The following is a 12,458-nucleotide window of genomic DNA, read 5'->3' as shown; positions in this document are numbered from 1 at the left end:
TCACATATTTTTGGTCTAAAAACTAGACTTATTTTCTTGGGTCGTATTGCTCATCAAGAAAAAGCATCTTAATTTAAGACTTTTTAGGTATTTTTACTGAAAACAAGACAAAAATAATAAGAATATTTTTTCTTGAAAATCATTTTTCGCAGTGTATACACTGCAAAAGATGACTTTCTTGCTTCGTATTTTTGTCTTGTTTTCAGTAAAAATATCAAAAAATTCTTAAATTAAGATGATTTTTCTTGATTAGCAAAATACCTAGAAAAATAAGTCTAGTTTTTAGACCAAAAATATCAAATTTAAGTAAATTAAGGCTTAAAACAAGCAAAAAAAAACTGCCAATGGAATAAGAAACATTTTCTTGAAATAAGTTTACTCTTTTCATAAACACTTAATTCAAGAAAAATTTTCTTATTCCATTGGCAGATTTTTTTTTGCTTGTTTTAAGCACTAATTCCCTTAAATATTATTTTTTTGTCTTAAAACTAGACCTATTTTCCTTGGTCATTTTGCTCATTAAGACAATACATCTTAATTTAAGAATTTTTAGATATTTTTACTGAAAACAAGACACAAATACTAAGTAAGAAAGTCGTCTTTTGCAGTGTAGCTATTGCATATCTTAGTATTTTTGTCTTGTTTTCAGTAAAAATATCAAAAAATTCTTAAATTAAGATGATTTTGTGCATAAAAGAAGCAAAAAAATCTGCCATTGGGGTAAGCACAATTTTCTTGAATTTTTCTTGAAAAAAAATTTTAAAATTTTTTTTGCTTACCCCATTGGCAGATTTTTTGCTTGTTTTATGCACAAAATCACTTTAATTTGATATTTTTGGTCTAAAAACTAGACTTATTTTCTTGGGTCGTTTTGCTCATCAAGAAAAAGCATCTTAATTTAAGAATTTTTAGATTTTATACTGAAAACAAGACAAAAATATTAATATTTTTTTTCTTGAAAATCATTTTTTGCATTGTATTATTTTAAGTACCAAGTAAGTCTCTTGGCAAGCATGTTGTATTTGTGAAAACATGAAATACTTTTGGAAAGTTGTGGTGTGATATCCTAAACTAAAATACATCTAAAACGATTATTCAATTATTTTACAATGATTATGCATTATTTTACAATGACACATTCATCATGTTATCTTTTTAATTTTTTTAAATTCATGATGTTGACAAAAATGGCAACATTAAGCATTTAGCAATCTTTTATACCATCTGATACCATCACTATACCAAGGTACAGACCAAAACATCTTGTAAATGTTTAAATAAAAATGTTTTTCATCATTCAAAAAATAATACCTTGTGGTTATGATGATTATGTTCCACTAGTAGATTCCTAATAGGAGACACAACAAAACAGAATCCATTTAGTCAGAGTAGATTAACAGTACAGCCAAGCATCCACCCAGATTTTCATTGACCTACATTCAAAGCAAAATATTAGATTATGCTTTACCTGCTGTGCCCTGCCTCTCTGTCCTCTGCCTCCTGCAATATCTTCCTTTTCAGCTCTTCCTGCGTCCTGTTAAACTCGTCCTCCTCCTGCTGTCTCCGCAAAGCCTCTTCCTCTATCCTCCTCTGTTCCTCTTCTTCTCGGAGTCTCTGCTTCTCTTCCTCCTCTCTCCTCTTCTCTTCTTCAAGTCTCTTTAGCTCCTCTTGTCGTTTCCTCTCTTCTTCCTCACGTCTGATTCTCTCTTCCTCTTCTCTCCTTAGTTTTTCCTCCAAGAGCTGGCGGTAGAGTTGGCGAGCGTGCCGTCCGCGAAGGTGTTTCTGGAGAACCAGGGTGGCGGAGCGTAAACGCAGGAAGACTTTTCTCCAGAAGTGAGCGCGGTAGTTCTTTTGGATCGTGATGGTGCTGCTCCGGACTTTTTTAAAGTGTTTTCTGTAAGAGGGACGCGACGTCAGTTACACGGAGAGCCCTCGGGGCTTTTCATTAATAATTGTTATTTTACAGTAATTACTCATCGTAATAAACTGAACAAGCTTTACAAGTCAAACGACTCTGTTATTAATGCACACATTTAAAAAGCCACATCAATCAAAACACAATCAAAATGATCTCTTCACTTTAATGCCATTAATGCAAAGCAGTCTGTAGTGAGTGATGTCTGATCTGCAGTATGAGAGCAGCTCTGCTCGTACCTTAAGACCAGGCAACCCACAATCTCATCTGACCTTTTAAGTTTACAAGATTATATATACCTCTGAACACCTGTATGAATGTGTATTAAACCAAGTGCCATTTATTGTTCATAAACATCTTTTTTAAGCATGCCCCCCATAGTTAATGCGATGTACCACACATGTGGTTACTCTCCTAGGATACACATGTGAACTACATATGCACAGCTGGTTAAAAGTCATTAAGTGATCAACTTTTATATGCAGATGCAACTTGCTTTTATATTTTGTATCTGATGCAATGGCATTTTTATATTATTGTGACTTTTGTGTTCAGGCTGCTGTGCACCGGCCTATATTTGGTAAGTCTTAAAATCTCAGAAACCCAAAGCGTGCCACTGAATGACTTCTGAACACAAACGTAAACCAGCACAAAGCCAAAACACAGATCAACACCGATAGCCAGAAATAGCGGCGGCAACAATAGACCGATTCATTAAAAAAATGTAATTGCGCAAGAAGTCATTTCCTTTTTGTGTGGTGTGACACCTTAAAACACCTGCAACTTTTCGTGCGATGAAACGAATTTTGTCTCCTGCATTTTCATAGAGAATCTAATCCGTTAAGCTTCGCTCTCAACGCAGTGATTTGCACCGGATTTATAAATCATTCTGCAAACTTCAACTTATTCAACTATAGCAAATCGCCCTCTAAAAGTTATTTTAGAAGTTACACTTCTTAACAACAGTCCCTGGTGACTCACCCATCCCATTTTAACAGAGATCTTGTTTATACACAAACACACATGCACAAAGCTGTACTAACCTTGCCACATAACTTAGTATGTGGGCCCGGATCACCATACCAGCTGCTGTGCGCACCTCCTCACGTTCCTTCTCCAGCCTCTGCTCCAGAACTTCCTTGAGGAACACCTGCCAGATTAACAGAGAAGTAGGAGAAACTAAGAAGAAGTAGGTTTAGGTAACCGGACGTGTTGATCTCCAAACAGTGTGAGCGGTGCTCTGATGTTCAGCAGGCTATGGGCTACAGGGAGCTGAACTGTGGAGCTCTGCCATTGTGCTGAAACCACAGTGCTCTGATTTCCTGTTACTGTTGCTCGGGCTATTCCAGACAGACTGACGTGCATGAACAGAAAGAGAGAGAGAGAGAGAGAGAGAAAGGAAGAGAGAGAGATGTGGGGAGGTGGGGGAAAGAGTGGCTCTTGTCCAAAGAGCAGGCCACACCCTCTCTCTCTTTCTCTCTCTCTCTCTCTCTCTCTCTCTCTCTCTCTCTCTCTCTTAGAGGCAGGAGACATGGAGGTTTAACCCTTTCCTGACTCTCAAGAGAGAATATTTGGGAAACATTGTTTAAAAGAAGTCAAAATAAAGTGATGCATAATGCAATTTAAAGGAATAGTTCACCTGAATATGAAAATTCTCTCTTTATTTACTCAATCTCATGCAATTCTTGATGAATATGACTTCCTGTCTTTGGTTGAATACAATATTTAAAATTGTTGAATTGAATGCATCGTCATGATACTCTCTTTTATGGGCCTCAACATGTTGAAGCTCCAAAAAGCACAAACATCCATCTTTAAAGTTGTCATGAAATGTAAGTAGCGATTGTCTTCTTTTCCCTGTCGTGATGTATATCCAAGTGAAATGGCTTTTGAAATGAGAAATAAAGGTAAGGCGGGACTTGAAATCGTCCATCGAGAACTGATTGGATCGTTGGAAGTTGGGTCATATTGCTAATTGCTAATCGCTATGATCTTACCCCGGGGCGCCGCCCTCAAAAAAAAGAAAGATCCTTTTGAGGAGATTAGCGTTTTTAATTAAAGACTATGAGGGCACATAATTTTTCAAACAATAATGAAGATAAGTCATTTGTAAAAAAAAAAAAATATATTCCAAAAAAAATTAATTTATTTGAATTTCATGACGACTTTAAAGAAAGCCAAATGACTCCATTGGGTTAATATACTGTATGTCTTCTGAAGTGAAATTATACTTTCGTGAAAGTAAACGATAATTTTTTTTACCATAGAGGCGGGGTGTATGATTTTCGAAAAACACTTTGGAAAAGAGAGTCGGGCAGAGTACCAAAACACACTTGTAGCCAATCAGCAGTAAGGGGCGTGCCTACTACTCGACATCGCTGCCTGGGTTGCGTATGTGTGGGGCCGGTCTAAAAGAAGGTTTAGATTCTATTGGGGTAGGGGCGTGTTTGTTTAGGTGATTTCAAATGTCAACATTGGCTTTCAGAGATCATGCACCCCGCCTTTAAAAAGCAGTCAATACATTGTCTATTGTTATAAACTAATATCAGTGCAATAAGTTCACATAGTGGTACGTCGATAACGTAGAATCTCATTGGTTCTTCGTGCCTCATGAATAGTTGTTATATGCGTGTTTGTCATGAGACGCACAAAAACCAATGAGATTTGTCGTTGTCGACATGCCGTCATATCTGAACTGTACTGATGCCATATGGATTCCTTTAATGATAGATACAGTATGTTTGCTTTTTGGTGCATTGTCATATCAAGCCTTTAAGGTCCCGTTCTTTCCTGTGTTTTTGAGCTTTGATTGTGTTTACAGTGCGCAATATAACATGTGTTCATGTTTCACGTGTAAATAAACACAATTAACTTATCTGTATAGCTCTGTTTTTACTGTTCTAAAAACAGGCTGATGTCTTTCTTGTTCTATGAAGTCCTTCCTTCAGAAATACGTAACTAGTTCTGATTGTTTAGTTTGTTTAGTGTGTGGGTTGTGATTCGATAGCAGCTTAGCTTAGCAGAGCCGTTTGAGCCAAAGCTGGCGACTGACGTATTCCTGTGGGCGGAGTTTAGTCAAAAACTGTTTTATTGACGTCATTCAATCGGGAATCAGAGAGCTGAAGTCCAAACCGGCCGTTCGCTGTAGGCTTTGAAAGGGGAATTCTGTGAAAGAAAATATATCACCTGGCAGTGAACTTTGAGCTTTATCATTTTACAGGTATTATTTATGCTCTAACAGCAACATTACACACTAACTAAAATTTGAATAATGGGATCAGGAAGAACATGACCTCTAAAAAGATAATATGATGACATTTTAACATAAAATGTTTGTGTTTAACGGAAGAAACAAAGTCAGAAACATCTGGGATAGCATGATGATGAGTAAATAATCAACTATCCTTCCTATCGATCAACTATTCCTACTGTTAGTTCAGTCCTTGATTCTGATTGGTCAATAACTGAACTTCAAAAAATGACTTTCTTACTTAGTATTTTTGTCTAGTGTTCAGTTCAAATATCTAAAAATACTTAAATTAAGATTATAAATAAGACTAGTTATTAGACAAAAAACATAAAATTTAAGAGTATTTTTGCTTGTTTTAAGCACAATTTCAAAGTAAGAAAGTAATTTTTTGCAGTGTGCACCAGCGGAAACGCCTCTCTTGCCGTTAAAAAACTTCGTAAAAAAGAAAAGTAATTTTTTGCAGTGTGTACTATTTTATTTATGTTAAAACACAGCTATGAACGCTGCACCCAATGATTTTGTGTATGCAACGTAAACATATGTAAAACATTTCGTTGCTGTTCACAGTCAGTCAGGGACTTTTTTTTGAAGTGGAAAGAAGGCTTTTAGTGACTTTACTTTATGAAAATTGCATTGATATATATATATATATATATATATTTTTGCTTCAATATTTGTATTGTGTGGTATCCGTTTTAGAAAAGCAATAAGGTGCTCAAAGCTAGTGCTGTATCGTGAATAAGTCACGGCTGAAGGCGTTGCAGGCTGTCTGCTTTGTGTCGTGTCTAATAATGCCCTTCAGCCGTGACTTATTCCACAATACAGCACAGCTTCTTGTACCTTATTATTGCTTACATGAATAATACCTTAAAAGAAAAATAAGTTACGGGCAGCCAGTGTTATGGACATTAAACTCACACACACACACATATACAATACACGCACAGTGGCACGTCTAGCTTCCCACAGATCTTTTAAGCTCATTGTGAGATTTCCCGGAACCAATGACCCAGATGTTCCTGTAATCACTGACGCACAGCTGTAGACACACACACACACAGAGAAAGAGAGAGAGAAAGAGAGAGAGAGAGAGAGAGAGAGAGAGATTCCTCATCCACATCCTTCCTTCATCCAATGCAAACTCCGAATCCCGATCTAGGGAACACATTCACTTCCTCAACACACAATCAGTATGGATATAATTACACACGGATTGTTTAGCACAAGGAAACACAATCCCAGACCCCATTCTCAGTCTGCCAACCCTCCCCCAAACCTTCACCTCAAATCGTTGCACAAAAACACCACATACAAGAGGCACAACTCAAGAGGTACACACTAACAACCCGCATTTATGTCTAGAACCCATCTGATTACAATCGCACACTCCTGAACCTCCACACCTCAGACCAACATAACAACAAAAAGTGGATTTTCAAACATGTACAGCGATGAAGGAGGACGCAGAGGTCATTATGATCTGTTAGATCTTCACCCGGTCCATAACCACACAAAGACGTTTTTGAAAACCGCAAAGGTCACTGGAATACGTTAAACAGTTTTTAACAAGAGGGGGCATTTATATGGCCACATGAAAAGCATATTACATGTGTGGAACATATGGATAAACAATGATCAAACATCTATCATACAGCTTAACCCTGATGTTTTACTGTCGTATGTTTGATCTTCCTCCCCTGCTGCTTATAACATTTAATGTGGCCATACACCGATCATGAACGTGACTCATATAACAGACTGCTCATTTTCTAGGGATTCCCGACATATAAACCTAAACAGGATGCAGTCACCCATTTCAAACCTTAAAAACAATAAATCTCCATCTTATAGTTTTACCCATAAACTGAAACTTTTTATGGTATCCAAACCAGGCTGGTTAGTGCTTGAATATAAGGGCCAACTTTGAGTGGCACAGCTTCTGTCATGAGGTCACCAGTCATCCATGGGTCCATCACGGCTCTGATCAACAGGTTATTCAACAAGTATGACTGCCGAGCCTTGTCCAGCAGTGAAAGCTGTAGTTTAGAGTAGCTGACCTTGAATATATTGGTGCTCTGACGTGCTGAGAACAAATTGAAGCTGGCCAGCCCTGACCCCATCACAGAACAATGAGGCTATTTTACAGCTAAACAATTTGTAAAGCATGACTCTATTCAACAGGGAGCGAGTCTGTGTGTCCAGTGCGTGTATTTGAATTCATTTGTCTCAGTGTCTTTACGTATGTGTGTGGGAGTCAAAATGAACAAGAACTTTGCAGGACAAAGCGAAACATTACATTATGTTGGATGAAATTAGAGGAATGATATCTCGCATCGCACGGCAATTCTGTGATGCAGTAAATTCGATTCAGTGCTGCAAATCCATTATTACACTCCTCTTGGAACACTTAATTTTGATTGGTCAATGCTCAGTCATGGTAATCTGAAGCTAAATATGTTTGTAAAACCACAAAGTTGTATAACTGATTTTCTACAAAGCTGTGCAAGTCTCCTTTGTTTCTTACATAATAATATAATTTGAGCTCAAATCAGTATTTCATGCTCATTTATTTATTTACTGTATATATGACCTGTGAAATCCAGTTTAGTCAGTAATGTAAATGTATGTCATCTTTACAGGGAGGCCTGCTGAAAAAAGTGTTCAAGCCAGGCTGGCTTGGTTTTAGAGAGGTTTTGGGCAACTGTGACGATCGGCCAGATTCCCAGCTAAAGACCAGCTTAAAAGGCCAGCTAGCTATACTAGCTTAGACCATAAAACCAGTTTAAAAGTCAAAGTTTGTTTTAATAAGCAAAATAATGTATAGGCATCTTTACAGGGAGTCATGTTAAAAAAATGTGTACCAGCCCGGCTTGCTTGGTTTTCTGGTTTTAGAGAGGTTTTGGGCACCCGTGAAGACCGGACGGATTCCCAGCTAAAGACCAGCTTGAAAGGCTATCAAGACCGGCTTAAACCAGCTAAGACCATAAAACCAGTTTAAAACTCAAAGTTTCTTTTAATAAGCAAAAATAATGTATAGGCATCTTTACAGGGAGTCCTGAAAAAAGTGTACTAGCCAGGCTGGCTTGGTTTTCTGGTTTTAGAGAGGTTTTGGGCACATGTGAAGACCGGCGGCAGCACACTGAAAGAACACCTTGTCCAGGGTTAAAGACAAGCTAGACCAGCTTAAACCAGCTAAGACCATAAAAACAGTTTAAAAGTCAAAGAATTTTTTAATAAGCAAAATAATGTATAGGCATCTTTACAGGGAGTCCTCCTGAAAAAAGTGTACCAGCCCGACTGGCTTGGTTTTCTGGTTTTAGAGAGGTTTTGGGCACCCGTGAAGACGGGCCAGATTCCCAGCTAAAGACCAGCTTGAAAGGCTATCAAGACCGGCTTAAACCAGCTAAGACCATACAACCAGTTTAAAACTCAAAGTTTGTTTTAATAAGCAAAAATAATGTATAGGCATCTTTACAGGGAGTCCTGAAAAAAGTGTACTAGCCGGGCTGGCTTATTCCCAGCTAAAGACCAGCTTGAAAGGCTATCAAGACTGGCTTAAACCAACTAAGACCATAAAACCAGTTTAAAACTCAAAGTTTCTTTTAATAAGCAAAAATAATGTATAGTCATTTTTACAGGGAGTCCTGAAAAAAGTGTACTAGCCGGGCTGGCTTTGTTTTCTACGTTAGAGAGGTTTTGGGCACATGTGAAGACCGGCGGCAGCACACCGAAAGACCAGCTTGTCCTGGGTTAAAGACAAGCTAGACCAGCTTAAACCAGCTTAGACCATAAAAACAGTTTAAAAGTAAAAAAAAATTAATAAGCAACATAATGTATAGGCATCTTTACAGGGAGTCCTGAAAAAAGTGTACTAGCCGGGCTGGCTTGGTTTTCTGGTTTAAGAGAGGTTATGGGCACATGTGAAGGCCGGAGGCTGAACACCGAAATACCAGCTTGTCCAGGATTAAAGACAAGCTAGACCAGCTTAAACCAGCTTAGACCATAAAACCAGTTTAAAAGTCAAAGTTTGTTTAAGCAAAATAATGAATAGTCATCTTTACAAAGGGTCCTGATAAAAAATGTGTACCAGCCCGACTGGCTTGGTTTTCTGGTTTGAGAGCGGTTTTGGGCCCCTGTAAAGACCGGCCGGTTGCCCAGCCAAAGACTAGCTGGTCCAGGGTGAAAGGCTGGATTTAAACCAGCTTATACCATAAAATTAATTTAAAAGTTTTCTCATTGATCACCTGGTCTGTATTAATTTTAGGAAATGCAGCTGACAGAATATAATCTAATATAAATTTTTGGCAACTTCATCTAACTCGCATAACTGTTCACACCTCCTTTTGTTTACAATGACCCAGTTTGAATCTCATGACCGCAAAGAACCGTCTCCATCTACAAGACGATTCATGAGAGAACTTCTCCCTCCAGACAAGCCAAACCTAAACACAAGCAATCGAGGTAACACAGCATTAAATGACCATCAATATAACAATGCAAACTCTGATAAAGAGATAGCTTTCCTGCCTTCAGCAAAGGCAGAAACCACAAGAGTCCAAAGGAAATAACACAGGGCTCGCTGGATTCAATTAATTTAAAGAAAAGTGGTCCGAATCAAAGGACGCAAGAATGTCTTTATTTACACTGCCTTCCTGTCCCACAGAAAGCCCAGAGCTCCTCTTACTGTAAAAACAGCCGTACCGGACCGCCGCGCTTAATGTGTGGCATTGACTGACTAAGGAAAGTGAATAATTGACTGATTACAAGATAAGAATGAATAGACAATGTTGAACAGAGAACAGTAAGTGATCTTTTTAGCAGCTGTGTTTCTGTTGCCAAACGCCCTTAAAGTGCCCTGCTCTCATTTCAGGCTGGGCAGATCCAGATGAGTCATTTAAAGTGAATAACCGCAAGCCAACTTACTCAGAAGTGATTTGTTTTTGGAATTGTGGGGGAAGAATTAGTATGAACGGATGAAATAATAACTTCAAAATCCTTATGAATGTCCAGTAATGTTTCAAAGTTAACATAGAATTATCAATTACCAAAAAGAAAAGGGACACGATTTTGGGTTTGTTTTTAAATATTTATCGGCTAGGAATGAAGAGTTTATTACTTTGGTAATATCATTGGTCCAGTCTATTAGATGTATTTGACACACCTTGCGTTAGTGGGCACAAAAAGTTGTTTTGCTGTCGTTCATAATTACTAAAAAAGGACATTTATAGATTATGATTTTAGCCATTTAATTTAAGAATTTAATTTCACCTAATATGCAGATTTTTCACAATGTAATCTTAGTTTGGGTGTTCCCAGAATGTGCCTGTAGAGTTTTATGTCCAAATACCCTATACATCATTTATTATTCAATATATTATTACTTTTTGGCTATGCAGGATAAAGTGCTGTTTTTGTGTGTCTCCTCAGCCAAATGAGCTGTTGACTCCATTCCCATTTACTGTCATCTATACCGAAAACATACACCGTTTATTAATAAGACACTCACCTTACGTCATTGTTCATAATGAATGTGCGGTAATGAATTATGTAAAGAAGATTTAAATCAGAAATGATGACCTAACTGCACTGTAAAAATTCCATGTTGCACTTAACTTTTTAAGTGAGAATTTGCTAAAAATGATAAAAACAAAGTTGAAATAACTTTGGCGGGATGCATGATCTGTTTGAAATCACCTAACAAACACAACTATTCCGATGTGTTTTTCAAAAATCATGCACCCCGCCTTTAAACTAATTCAACTTTATTTTTATAATGCAAAGTGATGCTAGTTTGCTCAGAAAACGCCATCAGCTTGTCCAATGAGACTGTTGAAGTTTGACGGCATTTAAAAAAAAGGAGTGAGCAGATTTTATTTATTACAGGGTGTTTGTGTACACACACAGGCGACAACATACAAAAGCGAATTTCTCATATTAGGTGACATACAAAGAGAATTTTGTACCAGATGCATATTTTAGAGGTGAGTAAAACTAGAAAATATATGAAGAGTTTGGTTCCAAAACACGACAAAAAAAGGGGTTACTGCCAAAATCAGTATTATATCAGGTCAGTATTTAAAAGCAAATTCTTAATTGTACACAAAATCCAATATCCGCCCTGTTATTCTGTCATCTTTTCTCCCTTTTTCCCAAAATGCGATATACCCCACTCCTCCTTTCTCACAGAATGCAATAAATCTGCTCCACAAATCACAGCGCACCATTCCACACAGTGTAAACAAACAATTGTGGCGCGTTGAGTAAGCGACAACGTTGAGTATAACCGTAGTCTCAGCCTCAGACGTCACGCCCAGAGTACACTTTTCTGGAAACCCTGTGAGAATGTCAAAGTCGTCTTTCATTGGTTGAAATAAACCGGATTTCCAGGAGACGCGAGTGTCGCGATTAGTTTCGCTCCCTGGAAAACAAAGATCTGATGTTTCATTGAGGAAGAGAATCAGTCGTGTTCACGTGGATAATAATGACCAGTTATCATGATCAGCTAAACATTGGATTCTCAAAAATATGCAAAGTTCGTGGCATAGACTCTCTAAAAGACGTCCAAGAATTTAGCTTGAGGCAGTTAGTGGAGTCAAAAAGTTCGGTTCTCCTGAATTGCTTGCATGTGTTAAAAAGTGAAGAGATATGCTTCAAACAGACGTTTAACGGGAGCGTCTCATTGGTGTGGCTGTTGATGAAGTGCACAACGTTGTTCTATGGTGAGTAATGTTGTTTATTTAGATGCTAATCGGTTGCGGCTGGTTATTTCAATAACTGACTTGTTGCCAGCCGGCTCGTTATTGTGGGGAGTCCGAAACGTGACGCTAGACGAAACAAACTGTGACTGGTTGTTTGACATGTCGGTCAAACAGCTTGTGGGCGGGCTTTGTCCAGAAAAAGCAGCGAAAAACACCAGACCTTCATTATTGAAGGTCTGGCTACGCGAGACTAGTATAACCGCAGCAATGACAGTGTTCTGAATATGACAAAATAAGTGTTTTGATTAATGCCATTAATGTTTATTTTTTAATCAGTGTGTACAACTGTTCAACTAAATGAATATAAAATGGCAAAGATGAATGCACACTTATACATTGATTGGATAGATTTATAGCATTTTGAAAAAAAACCTGACATGGATTTATTGCATTTAATGAAAAAAATAATTTGTTTTTTATAATAAATCTTTGAAAACCAAGTTATGGATTTGGAATTTTTATGTTTTTATAACCTAAAAATGCTATGTGGAAGTTTGTAACAGAAAATAGTGGTTTTCATCTTGTCACTTTCTTG

At 37.6% G+C, this 12,458-nt stretch overlaps 1 protein-coding gene across 1 annotated transcript in view; it reads right to left on the bottom strand.

The window, feature by feature from the left end:
- Positions 1 to 12,458, bottom strand: part of myo10l3 (myosin X, like 3) — a 92,636-nt gene that overhangs the window by 20,088 nt on the left and 60,090 nt on the right. Inside the window, exons 21-23 of the mRNA XM_073855048.1 lie at positions 2,959 to 3,065; positions 1,469 to 1,894; positions 1,312 to 1,348 (exon numbers count right to left, since the gene is read on the bottom strand). Of these exons, the coding sequence (XP_073711149.1) occupies positions 1,312 to 1,348; positions 1,469 to 1,894; positions 2,959 to 3,065 (570 nt within the window). The remainder of the gene's footprint in view (positions 1 to 1,311; positions 1,349 to 1,468; positions 1,895 to 2,958; positions 3,066 to 12,458) is intronic.

The sequence above is a fragment of the Misgurnus anguillicaudatus genome, chromosome 17 (genome assembly GCF_027580225.2).
Source record: "Misgurnus anguillicaudatus chromosome 17, ASM2758022v2, whole genome shotgun sequence".
NCBI lineage: Eukaryota > Metazoa > Chordata > Actinopteri > Cypriniformes > Cobitidae > Misgurnus > Misgurnus anguillicaudatus.
Note: the sequence above shows the minus strand (reverse complement) of the source record. Positions and strands in the feature narration are given on the sequence as shown.